At 36.8% G+C, this 23,234-nt stretch overlaps 2 protein-coding genes and 1 long non-coding RNA gene across 10 annotated transcripts in view; 1 reads left to right on the plus strand and 2 right to left on the minus strand.

The window, feature by feature from the left end:
* The window catches only part of LOC123555451 (uncharacterized), a 103,954-nt gene extending 98,452 nt beyond the window's left edge, over window positions 1-5,502 (minus strand). Inside the window, exons 1-3 of the long non-coding RNA XR_008371712.1 lie at window positions 5,364-5,502; window positions 4,326-4,499; window positions 2,595-2,735 (exon numbers count right to left, since the gene is read on the minus strand). This is a non-coding gene — a long non-coding RNA (uncharacterized LOC123555451). The remainder of the gene's footprint in view (window positions 1-2,594; window positions 2,736-4,325; window positions 4,500-5,363) is intronic.
* A 6,894-nt stretch (window positions 5,503-12,396) lies between these two features.
* On the minus strand, window positions 12,397-15,797 carry LOC128558241 (uncharacterized). The gene is made up of 3 exons (XM_053547126.1): window positions 15,775-15,797; window positions 14,227-14,454; window positions 12,397-13,300 (listed from the first exon to the last, which is right to left on the minus strand). The coding sequence occupies exons 1-3, from the start codon at window positions 15,795-15,797 to the stop codon at window positions 12,397-12,399; spliced, it is 1,155 nt and encodes a 384-aa protein (XP_053403101.1).
* A 5,084-nt stretch (window positions 15,798-20,881) lies between these two features.
* Window positions 20,882-23,234, plus strand: part of LOC123555455 (AP-1 complex subunit sigma-2) — a 41,868-nt gene continuing 39,515 nt past the window's right edge. For all 8 annotated transcript variants that reach the window (XM_053548179.1, XM_053548181.1, XM_053548177.1 and 5 more), the window contains exon 1: window positions 20,882-20,978. In XM_053548179.1, coding sequence (XP_053404154.1) covers window positions 20,976-20,978 — 3 coding nt within the window. In that variant the 5' untranslated portion in view covers window positions 20,882-20,975. The remainder of the gene's footprint in view (window positions 20,979-23,234) is intronic.

A 23,234-nucleotide genomic window follows, 5' to 3' on the forward strand; every position in this document is an offset into this window, starting at 1 on the left:
TAAATCTTATTTCATCCTATCTTATCTTAATGTCAACTACATTATCTATGTGTATTCATTTAATCTATAGTTTAGTTAACTTATGGCCAGTAATTTGTGGCAGAGTACGGCCAGAACTTATGTACTTGCATGCAAAACGTTAACCAAGGTGTGATGCTGACGCCAAAGCCCGGGTGAGTAGAATAGCTAGACTATTCTCGAATAGTCGAGCTAAAAATGTAGGTTTCACCATGTTTTTATTTCACACAGTGTAACATATCCTACAGTATAGCCTACAGAACTAAACTGATCTTACTGGTTATATTCTATTAAAATATATCTAGTTTATTTTTATTTTTATAAGAATAAGGTCAGTAATTTGGTTGAAAATGTGTTTCCATGGTGTAGTCAAAAGAAGTCCAAAGTAAATAGATCTTAATTTTCCCACATTTTGCACAAATTCATTTAGAATGTGTACTTAAATCTCACTTTTTCAGTGTGAACACCATATCCTTAGGACTACCAGCACGTTTTTATGCAATCTTGCCAGGCATACAATATGTTTTTGACAATAATTATGTCAGGCGACCTTTAACTTTTTCTGGAAGTAAAGAAAATGAAGCTAAACTTGGAAACGATAGTCCCATTTGCATTGGTTTATAGTCAGGGGTCAGTCACCCTATCTATTAATGTATGCGCATGGACTTCTTTAATTTTTTATATTTTTTTTATTTTTTGCTAATGCATGAAGAGTCAATTTTCAGAACATTCCAACGATTTGAAAATACCTGGGCTTTAGCAGGACATGTCTACAAAAAAATATTTGAACTCAGAATAAAGACAAATCCCTCAGGAGTCCGTAACCGAGCAAATCGTTCAAAAGATCCTTTTAGATGTTTTCTGAAAGTGTCATTATATGCCTCAGATGTAAGATATTTCCACATTTGAGAGCTGCAGACCTAGACATTTTAGAATTTTTTTCAAAAGAATTTCATGTAATAAATGTTGATTCAACAGAAACGTTTTTTTTGTTTGTTTTGGGTTTAACGCCGTTTTTCAACAGTATTTCAGTCATGTAACGGCGGGCAGTTAACCTAACCAGTGTTCCTGGATTCTGTACCAGTACAAACCTGTTCTCCGCAAGTAACTGCCAACTTCTCCACATGAATGATCAGAGGTGGAGGACTAATGATTTCAGACACAATGTCGTTTATCAAATAGTCACGGAGAACATAAGCCCTGCCCGAGGATCGAACTCGCGACCCTGCGATCCGTAGACCAACGCTCTTACCTACTGAGCTAAGCGGGCGGGCCTCAACAGAAACGTGAAAGGGCCATCAGATGCTAATATGTTTTACTAAGTTACGTACGGTAGCGGAAAGGATATATTAAAACTGGTAGGTTATGACCAAAAGACTACTTACTAAAAAAAAATCATTCCAATGTATTTCACAAAATATTTTTCTGCATTTCCATTATCTTCTTCATGATACTGTGTTACTGTGTCGCACTACTATTACTTCATGCTTTAATCATTCCTAATAATACAAACTTACCCATTACAACATACCCTTACTGAATGACTTATTGGTCAATAGTCAAAACTATATCTAACCCATGGCTGAAAGGGCCAAGGGCACATAGTTTCGACTCTTGCCTGGCAAGCCATTCAGTAAGTCTTTTATTACATGTTGACATCAGCAACTTTCATAGTTTCTTCTCTAACTTTTGCTCAAAAATATTAGTCCTACACAACAGAGCAGTCGATAGCACAAATTATCAACCTGTACTGATATAGGGATAGACCAAGTTTGATGAAAATCTATCAAGCAGTTCATGAGAGTTGTTACATGTTATTTCTAATTTTAGCTGAAGTGGTCCCTAAAAAGGGCACAGTGCACCCGTTGAATATTTTTTTAAAGGACCTTATGGTACTACATACCAAGTTTCAGAAATATCCATCAAGCGGTCCATTAGCTAAGTTGTTTGAAGGTTTTTCTATTTTTAGCTCTAACAGCCCCGTAAAGGTTCCAAGTGCCTCAATATGAACAAACCTAGGAGAAGACCCTAATACACTGCTACAAATGAAGTTTGATGAAGATCCATCTTGTGGTTACGGAGAAGTCTTTTATAGATTCCTACGTTTTTACCACTAACCTATTTAAAGCAGCATGCATCCAGATTTGGCTAAAAAATAATCTTTCTTTCAAATTGAAGTTTGGTCATATTATGAACAATAGAATATGAATTTTCGTTCTAAAATATTTTAAAAGTTCCAAATCAAAAAAAAGATGACCGCATTAGGAATCAAACCCCGGACCGCTGCAGCAATAAAGACATTTTCCCGTCGTCGTAACCAATAGCACTATAGCTGAAGTAGTGAATAATGACTTCAAAATATAGATATTTATAATTGAGAGTGTTTACCTGGAGTAAAAGCGTGAAAAACACCTTTCGATTTTCATCGTAAAAAGTAGTAAAAACAGCAAATTCTCATGTGTTTCTGTAACATAAAGTTTGTCAGGAATTAAGTTTTAAAGCCTTCTTAAGAACGATGTGGATGCATGCCGCTTTAAGGCTGACGGTGTATATCAAGTTCATTACAATCTACATACCTTGGCTTTTCTTCTGTCTGTGCATGGGCTCTAACAAACGAAACATACACAATGTCACACAACTCTGTCTGCCACTGCTTTACCATCTTTGTCAGAATATGTAACTTGAACAAAGTCACCACAACAACATTCTGTCCACGCCTAAAAACAGAGGTAAAAATGTTGGCTCTCTTTGTTACATCTAACAAGCTCAGAGAGACATTGTGAATATTTGACAGAACATTCATATGAGGGTATGGCCATCCAGTGTGTTTTATTCATGGGGGATAACTCCTGAAGGTATTTTATTAAATGAAAATTACGTCCAAACAAATTCAATGATCATCCATGAAAGGCATATCTGATTTCAATCATTTAAAGCTAGATGTGTGTCCATTAGACACTGGTGCCCCCTCTTCCAAACTTAGCCAAGGACCATATCATTCTCTTTTTTGGCCAAGTGAAATCCAAAACAGAACCCCAGGTGCACACCTTCACATGCTATATGTAACACATGAATCTAGGTGAAATATTTTTTAAGATATCTACAAAACAAACTTTTATGCACTTAATGTGTATTTTTCACTAAGTCAAGGACCGCAACTCTGGTCTGGTCGAGTAACAACCAAAACAGAACCCCAGGTGCACACCTTGGCATGCTATGTAACAATCCATACTTTATTTTATCACTCTAAGTCAAAACATTTTTGAGATGCAGGCATTAACACAAAATTTTATGTACTTTTATGCATGGTGCAGCTGTGTGATATCACAATTAAAACCCCAACTTCAAACATGCTGAATGACAACCTTGTGAGATTTCATGACACTAGCTCAAATAAGTGCCCCAAGTTGAACACAATTGGGAATGGACCTTATAATGATGCTACAGACCAAGTTTGATGAAGACCTTTCTAATGGTTCATGACAAGAAGTCATAGAAGAGTATTTCTAATTTTGGCTCTAGCGGCCCCTAAAAGGGGCCAAGTGCCCGTATTGAACAAATGTCAGACAGAACCTTATAATGATGCCTTTATGTGGTTCATGGGAAAAAGTTATTCAAAGGTATTTCTAATTTTAGCTTTGGGGCCCCTAAAAGGGGCAAAGTGCTCCTATTTGACCAAAACTGGGAGAAAGCCTTACAATGATGCTACAGATCAAGTTTGATGAATATCTATCAAGCGGTTCATGAGGAAAAGATCTTTAAAGGTTTTTCTATTTTTAGCTCTTGCGGCCCCTAAAAAGGGCCAAGGTGAACCATTTGAACAAACTTGATAGAGGTCCATGCCAGGATTCTACTGACCAAATTTGGTGTAAGTCTGACCTGCAGTTTCTGAGGAGATGTTTAAGTAAACAAAGTTGACACTGGACGATGGCTGACGACGCACCATCCAACTATATAATTTATATACAAATAACTCATCCTTAAACAAAGTTCAGGTGAGCTAAAAATTAAGTACAAATAACCGCACTGAATATCAGCTCGCTCGTGTGCTCTTTGTATGCTTACGAGCTGAAAATGTAATTCCGAAGTCATGATGCAAAAAGGGAGGACTCCTGCTAAACAGCTATACATCATAAATAAAGGCACTTCCATCTTTTCAGAAACATTTAATTCTATGACATAATAAAACATTAGGAAACATATTGATTATTGTTTAGAAAACTAGCTGAAAACTCGCATCTGTTTGTTTTTCAGTTGCTCTCTTATCAATTTGGACAGTACCAGTAACTGTTAAAAAGGGTGCTTACCAAAAATATACTGACTATGTGGCAAACAGTGCAGATCTTGATACTCATGTCCAGCATAAGGATTACTAACCCTGTGACTAACCATCTGTTACATGACCTGTACTATGTCTGTCTCTATCTTAGCTTCATTTCTGGTCTTGGTATACACTAACTTTTGACTTTTCAACTTCATACCTGAAAAAAACAAGAGCTGTTGGAGGACAGCAACGCTTGGCTATTCAACAGCCTTGTCAGCTGAATGAATATAAAAGTTGAAAAAGGGGAATAATTCTGTAAAATTGCAAAACAGGGTTATGGAACCTGTACAACGCATATCAGTTCATGACAATGGACAACTGTTTTAAATTTCAATCCATTCCCATTAGTGGGTACTGAGATACCAGCTTACATACAAAAACTTAACCCAAAACTTCTAAGTCGAAAAAGAGGCATAATTTTGTAAACAAGCAAAATAGAGTTATAGAACCTGTGCAATGTAAGTAAGTTTATCACAGTGAATAAGTGTGTGAAGTTTCAATCTATTCCCATAAGTGGTTACTGAGTAGTCCAAATAATTGTACTCGAGAGTTGAATATCGTTAATATTTTTTGACTTGTCAATATCCGCCTCATGTAAAATATCAAAATGTAAAAATCGGTCTACCCGAGGTCTCATTATTTAGACTAGGTTACTGAGATACCAGCTTACATACATGTTCATGTAGTTGTAGAAACCGTACAGCTCTCATCGAGAGCTGTATAAACAATAATGTTTCTTTGGTCCTTTTGACACTTGTTTTCCCGCAATGGAATTTGGCACTTCCAGTTCATATATATGATACAAAAACTTAACCAATCGGGACGCGGACGCCGACGCAGATGCCACCCACCCTTCATTCCAAATACCAAGAAATGTGAAAAGTCTCAACATCTTAATCAAAACCTTAATGTTTCTATAATTTCTAAATCTTTTTTTAACATTGTACTCTGACACCAGGACTCATGAAACAGCCAAGCATAATATTTGATTCAAAGCAAAACTGTAAAAGTTCAACTTCACCTTTTGTCCAAAATTACACAGTGTTTCCGAAAGGCAATCATCTCACTTCACATAGGCATCTATTACGCTTTCAGTTAGTTACTACATGAAACAAAGCCAAAACGCCATCTTTCTTTGTCCAGAACATAAACAGTGTAAAATGGCGGCAACCTTGCAATATTGTCACGTGATCTGCTCGATTACTGTAAAACATGGATTAAACAAGATACTCGAGATAATTTGAGTGAACAGTGTCACAATGAACATGATTTTAGCTTAACCACATACACAATCTGCCTTTAGGCCACTCCAAATTAATCTCTTGTTCTTTAGAAAGTTTCAAAGAAAAAAAGAAAAGAAAAAAAGATGGAGTGAGTGGGCGAAATCTTTACTTTCTTTATCTAAGTTTGAACCTTTTCAGTGGCGGGTTTTTTTTCCTGGAGCGATCGGATATTTTTTACCCTTTTTTAGCTCGACTATTCATGGAATAGTAGAGCTATTGGACTCACCCATGCGTCGGCGTCGGCGTCCGCGTCTGCGTCGGCGTCCGCGTCCCGATTTGGTTAAGATTTTGCATGTAAGCTGGTATCTCAGTAACCACTTGTGGGAATGGATTGAAACTTCACACACTTATTCACTGTGATAAACTGACTTACACTGCACAGGTTCCATAACTCTGTTTTGCTTTTTTACAAAATTATGCCCCTTTTTTGACTTAGAAATTCTTGGTTAAGGTTTTGTATGTAAGCTGGTATCTCAGTAACCACTTGCAGGAACGGATTGAAACTTCACACATTTATTCACTGTGATAAACTGACCTACATTGCACAGGTTCCATAACTCTATTTTGCTTTTTTACAAAATTATGTCCCCTTTTCGACTTAGAAATTCTTGGTTAAGGTTTTGTATGTAAGCTGGTATCTCAGTAACTACTTGTGGGAATGGACTGAAACTTCACACACTTATTCACTGTGATAAACTGACCTACACTGCACAGGTTCCATAGCTCTATTTTGCTTTTTTATGAAATTATGCCCCCTTTTTGACTTAGAAATTTTTGCTTAAGGTTTTGTATGTAAGCTGGTATCTCAGTACACACTAATGGGAATGGATTGAAACTTCACACACTTGTTCACTGTCATGATCTGACATGCACTGTATAGGTCCCATAACTCTACTTTGCATTTTTTTCAAAATTATGCCCCTTTTTCGACTTAGAAGTTTTTGGTTAAGTTTTTGTATGTAAGCTGGTATTTCATTATCCACTTATGGGAAAGGATTGAAACTTCACGCACTTGTTCACTTTATGAGCTGATAAGCACTGTGAAGGTTCCATAACCCCTTTCTCCATTTTTACAAAATTATGCCCCTTTTTCGACTTTTGTATTCATTCAATTGACAAGGCTGTTGAATAGTCGAGCGTTGCTGTCCTCCGACAGCTCTTGTTGTTTTTTTTTTTTTGATGTCATGTTCAGGTCTGTTTCCAAATAATACTAACATCAAAGGGGGAAATCAAGGGAGACAGCACTCCTTCAAGTCCTTGCAAACGGGGAAAACAATCAAGTTGAAACACTAAGGCACAGGGAGGTCGGTGCCTCCCTTTTTTTTTTTTTACCAAAATATGAATGAAAATTGAGAATAACGAACTGAGGCACTCCTACTTTTTTTCTTTTCTGTTGAAGTATTTTCTTCCCATTTATGATATTTATCGAACAAGCTATGAACACGTTCCATTTATTATACTTGTTTTTGCAGAAAGCCGATCGACAGAGGATGCAGAATTGGCAGGTTCCATCCTGTACGGTGGATTTTGATGCAGTCACAGTAAATTTCGTTTGAGGATACGATAATATTTTCGGGGAGGTAGACGGAAAGAAACATTCTTGTTTCAGCTTTATACAAGAAAAATAGAATGACCTCAGTTTCAAAGTAAATAAATAACCTGGCCTAACTCAAGGAATTATACCATAGAACCTCCCAAGAAATATTTGTTCGCTTCGATCGCAACACTTATCTAATAATTGGCATGTCGACAATCGTAATGTAATCAGAGTCTAAAAGGAGATCAAATTTGCTTCAGATCAAAGATTTCATACAATTTTTATTTTATTATGCTGGCTGCGCTGGCAATATATTTTCTTTCTCTTCCATATAAATGTATCTATAAATTTTAGTCAAACTTCACTTTAAAACAAAAAATGTGTTGGCTTAAATTCCTGCAAATTTGTGCTAGAATCTAAATATACGTTCATCAAAAAGTTTTATTACTGATAAGCTTCCATTAATAAGTACATGATTTTCATGTTTATTTTCTACATGCATATAAAGGCATATTTAATACTTACATAAACTCGTAGAGCTCGTGGATATCGGGGAAAGAAATGAAAAAATTATAGACATTTGAAACAGTGAAAGTCATAATTATACACGGGCTATTTTCTGTGAGGCAGCAAAAAACGAAATACGTGCCTATATCAAAGGGCGAGTTGCGCTTTAAATTACAGCAAAACGAATCTTAATTTCTTAAAATAAACTGTATAATATGCTTGGTCATTGTAAGGAGTCATTTTTGACTGTCTGCAGGTAGGTAAAGCCAGCTAGTTGAGTGGGGATTTCAGGAGGAACATAGCACACCATTCGGACAAAGCATTCAGGTCTGTGCTAGGTGGATCCGTCTTTTATTGACCCCTGATAAAAAGAAGACACAATACATAAACCTGCCTTAACATTCGACGATAGAAATTATCTTACATACTATCATTACATGAAACTTGGGTTTATATTTTTGAATCCCAAAGAAGACCTGACAGCAAACTACGGCAGCAGCAAAGAAGGAAAATGCTCGGGAATAGCAAAGCGTCAGAAAAACGCCAAAATTGTTTACAGTTTTCTTTAATTCTTTTGGCCCATTTGTTCAGATTCCTTGACAAACAGGAAAAGTTATTACTTGGAGTTTCTGAAGAACAGTACTTAACTCCACCAAGAAATTCTGTAAGAAGCCCGAGTGCTGGTATTTTCCTCCTTTATGACAATGTTCCAGCCGTCGTCAACAACTTTCTGCACATCGATAAGACAAAAATTAATGCTTCAATACCCGCCACACCAACCTGTATGGACATGCTTTTTATTAGAAGTCATTAAATAAAAAACAATGCCCATTTTTGCTCAAATGTAGTATATATCTATATATTTATTAATATGCTTTTTATCTCTGTTGCCAAGATAAACACAGTTTATGCCATAGTTATCTTATATTGTAGTGTATTATAATGTCTGTCAATTTTGCTTTTTCTTATGTGTTTCATTCTTATGCTCCCCGAAGGCTGGGAGGCGCACATAGTCGCCACCTTGTCCGTCCGTCCGTCCGTCCGTCACACTTCTTGTCCTGAGTATAACTCAAAAAGTATTGACGTTACCAAGTTGTTGGTAACCAAATTATAGCTTTGTACAATGATAATGCTAATTAAGAGACAGTGACAAGGAATAATAACTGTAGGCGAACCCATTTTTGAATTATCTCTATTTTTAGCTCGACTATACGAAGTATGCAGAGCTGTCTACTCGACCCGGCGTCGGCGCCCTTCCGCGTCCGCACTTTGGTTAAAGTTTTGATGCACTTTCACTTTATCTCTGTATTTACGAAATGGATTTGATTCAAACTTAAAATAGTTATTCAACATCATGACTCACATCATATGACGCAATGGCCGTAACTCTTGCCCAATATTTTATGAATTATTCCCCCTTTTAACTTAGAATTTCAGGTTAAAGTTTTTGATGCACTTTCACTCTTTCTCAGTTATTACTTAATGATTTGATTCAAACTTAAAATAGTTGTTCCGCCTTATCACCCACATCATATGACACAGTCCATAACTCTGGTACCAATATTTCATGAATTATGCCACCTTTTACTTAGAATTTCAGGTTAAGATTTTGACGCACTTTCACTCTATCTCAGTTATTACTAAATGAATTTGATTCAAACTTAAAATAGTTATTCAACATCATCAATCACATCATATGACATAATGGCCATAACTCTTGGACCAATTTGTCATGAATTATCCCCCCCCCACCCCTTTTACTTAGAATTTCAGGTTTAAGTTTTGATGCACTTTCACTCTATCTCAGTTATTACTAAATCGGTTTGATTAAAACTTAAAATAGCTGTTCCACCTTATCACCCACATCATATGACAAAAGGTCCATAACCCTTGTACCAATATTTCATGAATTATGTCCCCTTTTTAGCTCACCTGAGCAATGCTCAGGTGAGTTTTTGTGATCGCTCGATGTCCGGCGTCTGTCTGTCTTTCGTCCGTCGTCCGTCGTCTGTCAACTTTTAGCTTGTGTATGCGATAGAGGCTGTATTTTTCAACTGATCTTCATGCAATTTTGATAGAATGATTACCTTGATAAAATCTAGATTGAGTTTGAAAATGGGTCATCTGGGGTCAAAAACTAGGTCACTAGGTCAAATCAAAGGAAAGCCTTGTGTATGCGATAGAGGCTGTAGTTTTCAATTGATTTTCATGAAATTTGGTCAGAATCATTTTCTTGTTTAAACCTAGATTGAGTTTGAATATGGTTCATCTGGGGTCAAAAGCTAGGTCACTAGTTTAAAACAAAGAAAAACCTTGTGTATGCGATAGAGACTGTATTTTTCAATTGATCTTCATGAAATTTGGTCAGAGTGATTGCCTTGATGGAATCTAGATCAAGTTAGAATATGGGTTATCTATGGTCAAAAAACTAGGTCACTAGGTCAAATCAAAGAAAAACCTTGTGTATGCAATAGAGGCTGTATTTCTCAATTGATCTTCATGAAATTTGGTCAGAATGATAGCCTTGATGAAATTAAGGTAAAGTTTGAATATGGGTCATCTAGGGTCAAAAACTAGGTCGCTAGGACAAATCAAATAAAAACGTTTCGTATGTGATAGAGGCTGTATTTTTCAATTGGGGTTGATGAAATTTGGTCAGAATGATTGCCTTGATCAAATCTAGGTCAAGTTCGAATGTGGGTCATCTTGACTAGGACAAATTGAAGAAAATACTTGTTTACACTTAAGATGCCACATTTTTGGTCCATTCCTAATGAAAATTGGTCAGAATGTTTGTTTCCATGAAGTCACTAGGTCAAACATGTTTACTCTGTTATGGTGTGTTTCTCAGGTGAGCGACCTAGGGCTATCTTGGCCATCTTGTTTTTTTTGTTTGTTTTTGTTTTTTTAACGGACAGGGTAACAAATGGATAATTTGGCTAATAAGTTAATATGCAGTTTTTATTTGAATTTGTGAACATCATATTTGCTATTTTATGACAAAAGGGCATAAAATTAGTCACCATAATCATATGCGCAAATGTATTACCAAATCCCGCAGAACCGTTATGCGTGTTTATGCTTAATGAGTTACCGCGGAAGAAAATACGTGGCTTTATTCGAGTATTGCACAATTACACTTCATAAATTTGACAGATTGCATCGTATATTGGTCATAGCAAATGGGATTGACATAACTGAATTTCATCCGATCAATGAACTCTTCTTGAAATTAAAGACAATCTAATGGAACTACATCAATTCGCTGTGTTGTGGGGCCATTTAATGTGAATGAGAAATCGGGCGATAGCAAGGACTCGTCAAACGCTTTCAGCGTCTAGCCGACTCAAAAATCAATGCGTCTAACTTTTCTAAAAATATGTCGATTTGGAATCGGTTTTGCAGCCAATATCAATGCATGATAAAGTTCATTAATTACCTAAAATTGCATTTGACGGGTGTCAAAAATCTTTCAGAATAAACCCGAATTCACCAGATGATGATCAAAAATAAATTATGGTGGCATATTTCTGTCACGAGATAGCAAGGTAGCTATCGCGATACTTCAAAAAATTATCTTGATAAAGCGGAGTTTTCTGAAAAGATTTTCTCAATAGTGGAAGGTTTCATGGAAATATTATTGCGATAATTTATATTATTTTCTCGATACCTTTTGTGTTAGTGCCCACAACTGCCATTTATTAGCTAGATAAGTTTTCTCGATACGTTCAGAAATTATCTTGATATTTCGAACTTTTCTGAAAAGTTTTTCGCAATAGCCAAAAGTTTCCTGGAAAACAAAAATTATCGAGAAGAAATAATGTATTGCGATAATGTTTTCAGAAAAATGCACAACTTTGCTAAGATGTTTGGACTATTATCGTGATAGTTACCGAACATCTCGTGGCAGTTCCAAGCGTTAACGCGAAATTTTGCGCTAAACATTTTCAGGAAATAAATAGAAATATCTAGAAACTATTATTTATTGTTGAAATGTTTTCAGACAAAATGCACACATTTCCTGGAAAGTTTATAAATAATCGTGATAGCTACCTATCTCGTGGCAGAGATATGCCACCATAATAAATAAACTTTATTTCTTGGAGATATCTACTCTTATTACGGTCATTCAAATAAGCGTACAACATTTTCGTAAGATCGTAATGTTTTAATCTCGTATACAAAATTAACTCTTAAATGAACTTCTCTCAATTTTTCATTCATGTTTAATCTTATTGAACATGGTTCTACAACTTACAAAACAATGATAAAAAGTGTTTATAAGAGAATACTATTCATTTAAGAAAGACGAGTGCATTGAACGTTTGAATAGTGAAATTGAATTTTCACTTAAAAATCACTTTCTCTGCAAAATCTTACACTTTTAGTTGCTATCACTCTGTGAAACAATTACGATAGTTATAATAACTCCTGCAATGAGGAGAATCGCTACAAGAACTCCGATACAACAGATCTTCTTCCTTCTTGCCTTCGACTGACTTTGTCTAGCTTGTGTCAGTTGAACATTTCTTGATTCAACAACATAAATCGGAGCTCTTTCAACATGTCTCTCAATGTTATCTTCCCATTCACCCTGCTCCATCACAATGATAAAAAGTGTTTATAAGAGAATACTATTCATTTAAAAAAGACGAGTGCATTGAACGTTTGAATAGTGAACTTGAATTTTCACTTAAAAATCACTTTCTCCGCAAAATCTTACACTTTTACTTACTATCACTCTGTGAAACAATCACGATAGTTATAATAACTCCTGCAATAAGGAGAATCGCTACAAGAACTCCGATACAACAGATCCTCTTCCTTCTTGCCTTCGACGGACTTTGTCTAGCTTGTGTCAGCTGAACATTTCTTGATTCAACAACATAAATCGGAGCTCTTTCAACATGTCTCTCAATGTTATCTTCCCATTCACCCTGCTCCATTACAGAAGCATTCATCTCTTTAAACAACTGATTGACTTGTACAACACTGTTTTCAATTTTCTTAATTTCCATATCTCTGGCTTCAATCTCTGGCAGCTTCGTCTTCGCTTTTTGAGCTTCTTCAAAGTAATCACCAGCACATACACCTTGTATATTACTTGGATCGACAGTAGCACTTCCTCCAGCTTCTTTTCCTGTGACGATTTCATACCTCCTGGTACGTAATTTCTGCGTCTTCTCAATGTATTCCAACTGAGCTGCCTTAAAATCATCCATGGTCTTTGTGACGTCGCTCCCAAACCTGTCTAAATGAGCCCTTATCATTCTTTCATGGGTGTTGTCCATATGCATTCCCGCAAACTCAGATCTGTACTCTGTAATCTCTTTCTGGAGTTTTGACCAGGTGTTAAACACTTTATCTGAAGTCTGTTCCAGCTTTTTCCCTTCCTTCTTATTTATTAGTGAATTGGAAATATTATTCTGTAGCTTTTTCATTTGTTCAATTTCATCTTTCATAGTTTTTATCTTGTTATCAATCTCTGTGACTCTTTTGAGGCATTCTTCAAGTTGTTCCTCAGAATTTAGCAGTGGTGTTCCATCGCTTTCTTTATTCTTTTGTTTGCTTTCCCCTATCTCGGCGCTCTTGGCCTGCATCTCGGCAAGTCTGTCTCGAACCATGCCTTCTCTGAAAAACAGATTGTGATCGATACAATGTACACAAATATTTACAGATATATTACAACTTTATTCAGTACCTCTGAACTGCTTCTGTAATTTTTATTGCATTACACAATATTAAAGCTACCATTTTATTGCATTACACAATATTAAAGCTACCATGCATCCACGAATGTGTGCATTATACTAGGTTGTGCTTGCTTAGAATAATGTATACATGAATAATACAGCAAGTGCAATTTTGTAAACTGAGGTGTGTAACAAAATAATAACAGTAGTGTCAATTGTATTATAACCACACACACTATAATCAGTTAACACGACTACATCTCTGATGTTCAAACTTTGAGTTCTGTATAAATGTAGTCTAGAAAATATTTCAGTCATTTAAATGATCTAATTAAGCAAGAACAGAAACTGAAGGAGACCAATTGCAAACTATGTTATTAGAGTAAATTAAAATTGGTGGGCTGAGAGAATATAACAAGTTCTAATTTTAATTTGCCAGCGGTTTGAGACCAGAATGCAGTCCTGCCATTGGTTAGTTTCAGAAATTAGTTTGGAAACAACCACTGAGATGCTGCTAACCAGACTCAATTTAATCCAGACTTAGTTTTTAATGATAGAATGGATTACTTTAACGTCTGCTTCTCCGAGCTCCCTGGTGCGTGCACGTCGCGGAGAGGGCACATATTACGCTAACTGGGTCAGCGCCCTTACTAGGTCAACGCTTGATCGGGTTAGCGTCACATGACGAAAACCAGGGAGTGTGGCCGTAAAAAAGGGGACATTCATCGGCTGAGCTTCATCTCGCCAGCTTGGCAATGATGTCGGACCTCTCTTCTGTCACCGGAGTGCCGGGTCTGGTTGATCCCGGCCAACTCAATGCCGGATTACCATCTCTGTGGGGCGTCCTGAAGTGAGGCGTATTACTTCGGCTGGTTCATCGGCGAGGTTGATGTTGGTTCGGGTCCGCCGACTCGATGCCGGATAACCACCTCTGATGGTCTATCAATATCGGCCTTAGCTGGTTCATCGCCTAGGAGGGACTTCAGGATCAGGCTTCTGGATGCGACATTTCGTGCAAGGCAGTCGACGGGAGCGACGTACAACGCCGGGGCAAGAAGACGGGATGAAGACCAAACTACTCGATTGTTTAGACTGTAGTCAACATAATAGCGATGTCAACCACTTCAAGAGAATTCACACATAACTGCAGACACAACATAACTACGTAGACAAAACATAATTGCAGCTCATAAAGGCGATGTATCATAAAAGAAGTAGACGATAAAAGAAGTAGACGATAATTGTAGTACTAGTCGCCGATATGGTTTTACCGGTGGAGACCACACACACACACACACACACACACATATACACATGCACACACATACACACATACACACACACACACTTTTTAACGTCTGCAAAGTTTAGCTTTCTCCGTAGTTTGTTAGATTTTTAGTTACACAGGCACAATACAGGATATTTGGAGACTTTCCAGCTTCAAAAGTAGAGGAAGATCTCCAGTGTTTCCTCCAAGGCCTCCTTACAGTATTGCAGGCACAAATGGACACATAGTAAAAACCACTGAGCTTCCATTTATAAGCCAACTGGATGGCTTCAGGTCAAGCAGGGTTTGAACCTACTAATATGAAGCAAGTAGTTTGAAACCAACAAAACACAGTAAAAAATAGTTAAACAGGTAATCATCCCAGTGATAAATGCTTAACTAAGCTTATGATGTCAATCAAATCCCACCTATAACAATAGTTGTTCAGAAAAACATATTCAAAATGGCCTTTAAGGGGTTGCAACTTTGCAAAGAAACTCTTAACTGAATATGTTAAAGATATTAAAATCTTACCATATACAAATAACTAAATGTAGTAGTTTCCCGAAAATGTGGCAGACAGTTATGGAGAAGAAATGCAGACAAGAACCTCTACATTGACTTTATTCATTTAAAGGGTCATATTCCTATACATAATCTGGATGAAAAATCATTTAACAAGAAAACCCGAAAATATGCTTAACTGGCTATGTTTCGCACTTGTTTCCAGCAAATCCCAGCAAAAAGATAAAACCAGTAACTTTACACGAAGGGGTACTGTGTTTTATCCTCCATTCTTGTGGTCCTTCGACGTCTTTACAATTAGATTGCCCGTCACAAATATAATTTACAATCTGACCGTCAAATTAATTTGGCTGCTGTCCTTGGAATACATGTATTTGACTGGACAAAGAGCTATAGCACAGTTCAGTTCTAACCTGTTCTCAATCTATGTCTACTAATTAAGCAATCCCTGGACTATCATATCATTTGGACAATATTCTAGTTGTTGTCAGAAGATTTACCTTTTACCAGTGTAATACTGTATACCCCTTATAAATACCGTGCTCCTAAAAATATTTTTTGGAAAACTTACTTCATCAGATAATCACTGTAGTTATATCACCCAAAATATGTAATCTCACCTTGAAACTCCAGTCTCATTCATGTTTATTTGATACGTCTGTGAAGAAACAGCAAGGATTTTCACGTGGAATTTTTATTGATTTGATTAACCAAAGAAAAGATAATTTAGTTACCTCTGCTTCCCTTGTATATAACAATTCTACAGAAGTGTAATCTCTATTTGAATGAATTTTCTAGTCTAAAAAAAACTAAAAATATTTATGCACAGTTGTTTTTGCACTATGTTAAGTTTAGTCTGGGCTACTGTATTTTTATCACTGATATCTACTTTCCAGTAATGTAAACAAAAATCGCCAATGAGTTTCAATTAGTTATCATTAAATTATCTTTACAGCGATTTTCCTGTGTGTAATTAAAATTGTATTACTGTTTACATAAAGTTAAAATGCATTACATAATATCATTTGTACCAAAATTAACCTGCCTGCTGCTTGGACATTTTTCTTAAATACATGTGAAGTCCAACCCATGTGTAACCTGGATAGTAAGAGGGCAGTCGCTAGGTAACCGGTTCCGGCTCTCCATTTACAAATCGTCAGTGAGAGGGAGTGCAGTGACAAGAAACCATAACTCTAGGTGGTCCCATTTTTGAATTACATGTATCTCTCTTTTTTTGAAAATTTCGTCTGGGACATAACTACATAAATACAATGTAAGATATTGATTCCATACTTAACAAATTGATAGAGGTCAGTTCGAGCAAGTCCATTGACAAGGAGTCATAACACTAAATGTCCCATTTTGGAATTATCTCCCTACTTTTTAAAACCTGCTCCGGGGCATAATTCGATTACTATGTAAGGTATTGACTAAAACGGAGATCAGTGAGAGGGAGTTCAGTGTTAATTACCGGTTCTGTGCTTATATGTCATAAGCATATGTAAGTTTGCTTTTAATCATATAACCACGTAATTCTGTTGAAATATGCTTTTAACGCTTAACTTTTCTTTTAGCCGCTTTATTCTTGTTAATGTCTACCTATATATTAGTTGCTTTTGCATAACTCCCCTCTCGGGTATTACTGGCAGCTGCGCGTCAGTGCTAGAAAAAGTTAAAAGATAATTGACAAGATTTGTCAAAAGTGATTGAAGTTAAAAGATGACAGCACGTCATCAGGTGATTTAAAATGTTAGAACACTGCTTCAGCTATCTAGGGATTGTGGTAGGAGTGCAGGGCCTGCTTGAATCTATCAAAATCAGGTTGCAAGACGATTTATGTAGGAAGGCTATTCCATATCACCACCGTATAAGGGAAAAAAAGAAAACATAAAATAACTGGCAGAGGTGTGGACCTGTCTATATGATAGGGGATGCATATGGTAAGTCATTCTCATGAGGCGCTCAAAGTATGACGATAGTGGGACTTCAACTAAATGGTTAACAATTTTGTAAGCACAATAACAAGTCTTGTCTCAGTTCGTTTATCTTCTAAGTCTTCCAATCAAGTTCGTTTCTCATAGAGATTACACTGTCCTGATATGAATTATTATTTTTAACAAAGCAGACTGCTCTACGTTGGACTTTGTCAATTTTATCAATATAAATATACGGGGTGTAAGGGGACCAGACAGACGAAGAGTATTCCAATTGTGGTCTTACAAGAGTCTTATAGGCAGGTTGCTTGATCTTCCCATTTTTTGTGATGATGAAACCAAGAGTTTTGTTAGAGTTAGATATTATTCTATTTATGTGTTTGTTCCATGGATAGGTCATCAGAGATGTCAAGACTTAGGTATTTTGCACCCTGAACTGCTTTTTTTTAACATGACCATGAAGAATATAGTTAAACTTTTTTTTCTTTATTTCTAGAAATGGGTTGAACTCCATTTCCCACTTTTCTTCCCATTTTTCCAGCTTTATTATGTCTTCTTGTAGAATGTGAGAATTTTTAAGGCTACAAATGGTAAGGTAAACAGCAGTGTCATATGCAAATGAACGAACTTGGGACTTAAGGATTTCGGGAAGGTCATTTACATATAATAAAAATAGTAACGCCCACGTACGGACCCCTGTGGTACTCCCGATGTAACATTATTCACCTTCAACAATAACTGACTGTGTGCGATTTAATCCATAATAAAGTAGTGTTGTTGATGCCATGTTCTTGCAGTTTGTATAATAGTTTTAAATGACGGAATTTGTCAAATGCTTTGCTAAAATCTAAAAGAACGAGATCAGTCTGATGATCTTTCGTGAGTTTTTTTTTCCAGTGTCGTCGACAAGCTCTAGTAGTTGGGTTCAACAGGAGCGACGTACGTTCCATGAAGCCATGCTGTAAATCATAAAGTATATTATATTTAGTAAAATGAGAAGAAACATTAGATGCTACAATATGCTCTAAAACCTTACATAAAATACAAATAAGGGAAATGAGACGGTAAATTTCTGGACTTCCACAATCTACCTTTTTGAAAATAGGAAAAAACATTTGTTGATGTCCATACTTTCGGCAATATACATGAATTTAAAGATTTTTGAAAGATAATTTATATTGTTACATACTCGTTTCTATTCCCCGTTAAGTTACACTGATACCGGAAACGTCAATATTTTTCCATACACTGACGCCTGAATTTCATATCGGGTGCGTGACATAATTCAGTGTTTAAGCAGTTTTATTTGGCACAAGTGTACATGTTGTTGCACTACTTTTTTCTATTTAGTTCAGTATTGTCAATCCTATTTCGGCTATTGAATAAATTTATAATATTTACATTGTATTTATACGTGTACATGCGTATGTAATAAAAAGGTTATTATTAATCCCCCGCCGTGGCGGAGGGATTATAGGAATGGTCTGCGTCCGTCCTTCCGTCCGTCCTTCCGTCTTTCCGTCCTTCCGTCCGTAACAAAATCGTGTCCGTTCCATATCTCCTAAACCCTTGAAGGATTTTCATGAAACTTGGGTCAAATGATCACCTGATCAAGACGATGTGCAGAACCCATGAGTCAGCCTTGTCTGTTCAAGGTCAAGGTCACAACTCAAGGTCAAAGGTTTGAGCCTGCCATTTTGTGTCCGCTCTATATCTCCTAAACCCCTTGAAGGAATTTTATAAAACTTAGGTCAAATGATCACCTCATCAAGACGATGTGCAGAACCCATGAGTCAGCCATGCCGGCTCAAGGTCAAGGTCACAACTCAAGGTCAAAGGTTTGAGCCTTCCATTTTGTGTCTGCTCTATATCTCTTAAACCCCTTGAAGGAATTTGATAAAACTTGGGTCAAATGATCACCTCATCAAGACGATGTGCAGAACCCATGAGTCAGTCATGCTGGCTCAAGGTCAAGGTCATCCGTCCTTCCGTCCTTCCGTCCGTCCTTCCGTCTTTCCGTCCTTCCGTCCGTAACAAAATCGTGTCCGGTCCATATCTCCTAAACCCCTTGAAGGATTTTCATGAAACTTGGGTCAAATGATCACCTCATCAAGACGATATGCAGAACCCATGAGTCAGCCTTGTCGGTTCAAGGTCAAGGTCACAACTCAAGGTCAAAGGTTTACGCCTGCCATTTTGTGTCCGCTCTATATCTCCTAAACCCCTTGAAGGAATTTTATAAAACTTAGGTCAAATGATCACCTCATCAAGACGATGTGCAGAACCCATGAGTCAGCCATGCCGGCTCAAGGTCAAGGTCACAACTCAAGGTCAAAGGTTTGAGCCTTCCATTTTGTGTCCGCCCTATATCTCTTAAACCCCTTGAAGGAATTTGATAAAACTTAGGTCAAATGATCACCTCATCAAGACGATGTGCAGAACCCATGAATCAGTCATGCTGGCTCAAGGTCAAGGTCACAACTTAGGGTCAAACGTTTGAGCCTTCCATTTTGTGTCCGCTCTATATCTCCTAAACCCCTTGAAGGATTTTCATCAAACTTGGGTCAAACGATCACTTCATCAAGGCGATGTGCAGAACTCATGAGTCAGTCATGTCGGCTCAAGGTCAAGGTCACAACTGAAGGTCAAAGGTTTGAGCCTTCCATTTCATGTCTGCTCTATATCTCCTAAACCCCTTGAAGGAATTTTATAAAACTTGGGTCAAATGATTACCTCATCAGAATGATGTGCAGAAATTATGAGTCAACCATGCCAGCTCAAAGTCAAGGTCACAACTAAGGGTCGAAGGTTTGAGCCTTCCATTTGGTGTCCACTCTGTATCTCCTTAACCCCTTGAAGGATTTTCATCAAACTTGGGTCAAATGATCACCTCATCAAGAACTCATGAGTCAGCCATGTCAACTCAAGGTCAAGGTCACAACTGAAGGTCAAAGGTTTCAGCTCTGTATCTCCTAAACCCCTTGAAGGATTTTCATGAAACTTTGGTCAAATGATCACCTCATCAAGACGTTGTGCAGAATTCATGAGTCAGCCATGTCAGTTCAAGGTCAAGGTCACAGCTAAAATCAAAGGTTTTACCCTTTCACTATCCATAGCAGTGGCGGGGGATTTAGCTGTCATTCAGACTGCCTTGTCTTTTTATCGGTAAATATCCACTCGTTCTTCAGCGGAAGAATATTGCGCTCCTAAAGTCCTAAAGCAATATTTCTGCTGAAGATCTCGTGCATATTTCCCGATACAAAGCTAATAACCTATAATAATTGGAGCGATCTCATTTCGAAGTTCTTTAAGGACAAGTGGCTTAATGTTATTCGGTCCCGCAGCTTTGTCTGGTTTATAATTAGGCAGTAGTAACAACAGTCCCTTCTGGTCAATGGTTATTATGCCTGGCATAGAAAACCCTCTTGATGTTTTCGGTGCAATATCAGCACCTAAATTTTGGAGAACAGAATAACATGATTGAGGTAAGGTTAAAGGGGATATGGGGGTGAAAACAGATTTGAACTGCCTGTTTAGTATATCTGCTTTGTCAAGATTTCCATATTTAAAAGTCCCCGAGATGATTGAGATATTACCTGTTTAGAATTTTTACTCAATTGTAAAGTTTCTTTGTAGAGAAAATGTTGTTGTTTTCTGTCTCATTTCTGTTGTTTTTGTCAGAAAATATCTCATGAGCTAAAGTTTTTGTTATACTATATATCCGACGTATTGTATCTTTTATCTTACGGTTTCGATACGGCGTATACAGTTTTTATCCGGTATTTGCTATTCTTACGATTAATAATTTTTATGCAAGCAGGAAGTGAGGTGGGGACAAACAACAAAATCAATATTTTTCTTTATTTTTCTGTCAACAATCTGTCAAAATGGTAAGCAGATGATACATATAGCTAGAACTTATAGCACTTTCCCGAATTACAGGACCCTGCATGCGCTTATGGCTATTTAGTCTCAATTTTTCGACTACAAGGCAGACCGATAAAAATAATTTTGGGTAGTTTCCATAATTTTTAGCGGTCCCCACTGACTTTGACTATTTATTTTAGGAGCGTTGTGTTTAAATTCTTGTTAAAATAACGTAGTGTTGGTATGGGGCCAGTAGCACTAATGGAAAAAGCAGGGGTGTGGGGGCAGCAGCCCCCAAAGTAACGTGACGTCGTGACGTATTTCCGACCGGGGACCGCTAAACTGGAAGCGTCCCAAAAATTGTTACAGACTGACAAATAATTTTATATATCAGCTATTTAGGGCTTTAATACCATAGATACCCATGTAGAATTTGCATCCGTGTATAATGCACACTTCTGATTTGGTATCAAGATTTTTCTAGATGTTTTTAGCTCGATTATTCGAAGAATAGTGGAGCTGTCCTACTCGCATTGGCGTGAGCGTCACACAAATGTTAAAGTTTGCGCACCACCCCAAATAATTTCAAAGTTCATTGAGCATGTTGGGATATTGCTTTGATATTTTGCATACTTGTTAACCATCATGACCCGAGTCTGTAAAAAGGAGGAGGCAACTCTATCAAGCATTTTGACTGAATTATGGCACCTTTTCAACTTAGAATATGCTTATTGTAATGTTAAAGTTTTACTCATAGCACTGAGAATAGTTGAGCACGCTGTCAACTGACAGCTCTTGTTCCCCTAGACTTTTCATCTCCTGGTTGTTTCACCCTGAACTGTTTCACCTCTTGATTATTATATTGATTAAGCAAGTGTTAAATTAGTCCAACAAATTTGATGCGATCCTAGGAAATATTGAGATAATTTTTTCATTTGGGCATAAATTCAAATAAAAGTTACATGTATCGAAAGGGGATTCAATTCCTCATTGATTAAATGTAAAAATCATCAAATAATATTTAAAGTTACGAATTTTCTGGTGATTTAGACCAATGTATGTACTGTACCTTGATTAATGTTTACAGTGTCTACACGCCAACAGGTATCAACTCAAAACGTCCCCTAGTCAAAACACACCCCATTTTGCATTCAGTTTAGAATTTGGTCAAAACACCCCCAACAGGGTTTGAATTTAAGCTCGCATACTTGCGAAATGCGAATGCAAATTTCAAACTGCGAGGTGAGATTTCAGACACCAGCATTTTTTGCGAGTGCAAATTTTTGGCCGAATAATGTGCATTTCTAACGGTCGTCTCGATCTTACACTGTTCTTTCTTTAACAACTCGCGGTCATTGCAGCGCATTGTCATTTGCAGCACTCTTTCATCTTTAGTCATAAATGGAAGTTTACACTCGATACATGTCCCGTGCGCATGTCTTTTCAACTGCTGATAAGTACCTGTGCCAATTTTGATGACGTTTACCGCATCCGGTGGGTTTTTTGGTAATCTATAATAAGTTACTATTTATATAGCGCAAATACGATTGGCTGGACTTGTCACGTGGATGTTTATGTTAATGTTCTAATAAAGTGACAAGTCACGGAAAATGCAAGTTGTTTTTTCATTTAGCAAGTTAAAAAAATACCACTTGCGAAAAAAATGCAAGTAGAAAATCTGGTTAAATTCGAACCCTGTCCCTAACATTTTTTGTATTATTCTTAATTCTTTTTAATTAATTCATATATATTTTAGTATCTTTTAAATTTTAAACTTATGGATTATGTATGAATAATACACAAAATTGATTTATTAGCACCTAAAATAATGCAAGCAACTCCTATCAATTATACATGGTTGTGCATTAATTGAGTTGTGGGCTTAATATTAGTAGGTGTCATAAACTCATTAATCACCAGTAATAAGGTGTGAACATTTGTTAAGGGAAAATCTTTTCTTCTATACAATTAAAATTTGTGTAAAATAAACATGCATACCTGCTGGAATCACAGAGTTACCGCAAAACCAAGTGTTAAGACCCTATTTGTCTGATAAACAAAAATCCTGATCAGAGTTAAAACTTTATTTATAACATAACATTACATAAATTTTATTTGTCTTAAGCATGAAAAGCTCATCGACACAACAAAAACATATGAACATAATTTTTGGCATGCGTAAAATACATGTTCATGTAAAGATGTGAGAAAATCAAAATTAACATAAGCATAACACTAAGTATGAATTTTAAGATGTGAGAGTATATTCAAAACACGAA

This window comes from Mercenaria mercenaria, chromosome 7, assembly GCF_021730395.1.
Source record: "Mercenaria mercenaria strain notata chromosome 7, MADL_Memer_1, whole genome shotgun sequence".
In the NCBI taxonomy this organism is placed as follows: Eukaryota; Metazoa; Mollusca; class Bivalvia; order Venerida; family Veneridae; genus Mercenaria; species Mercenaria mercenaria.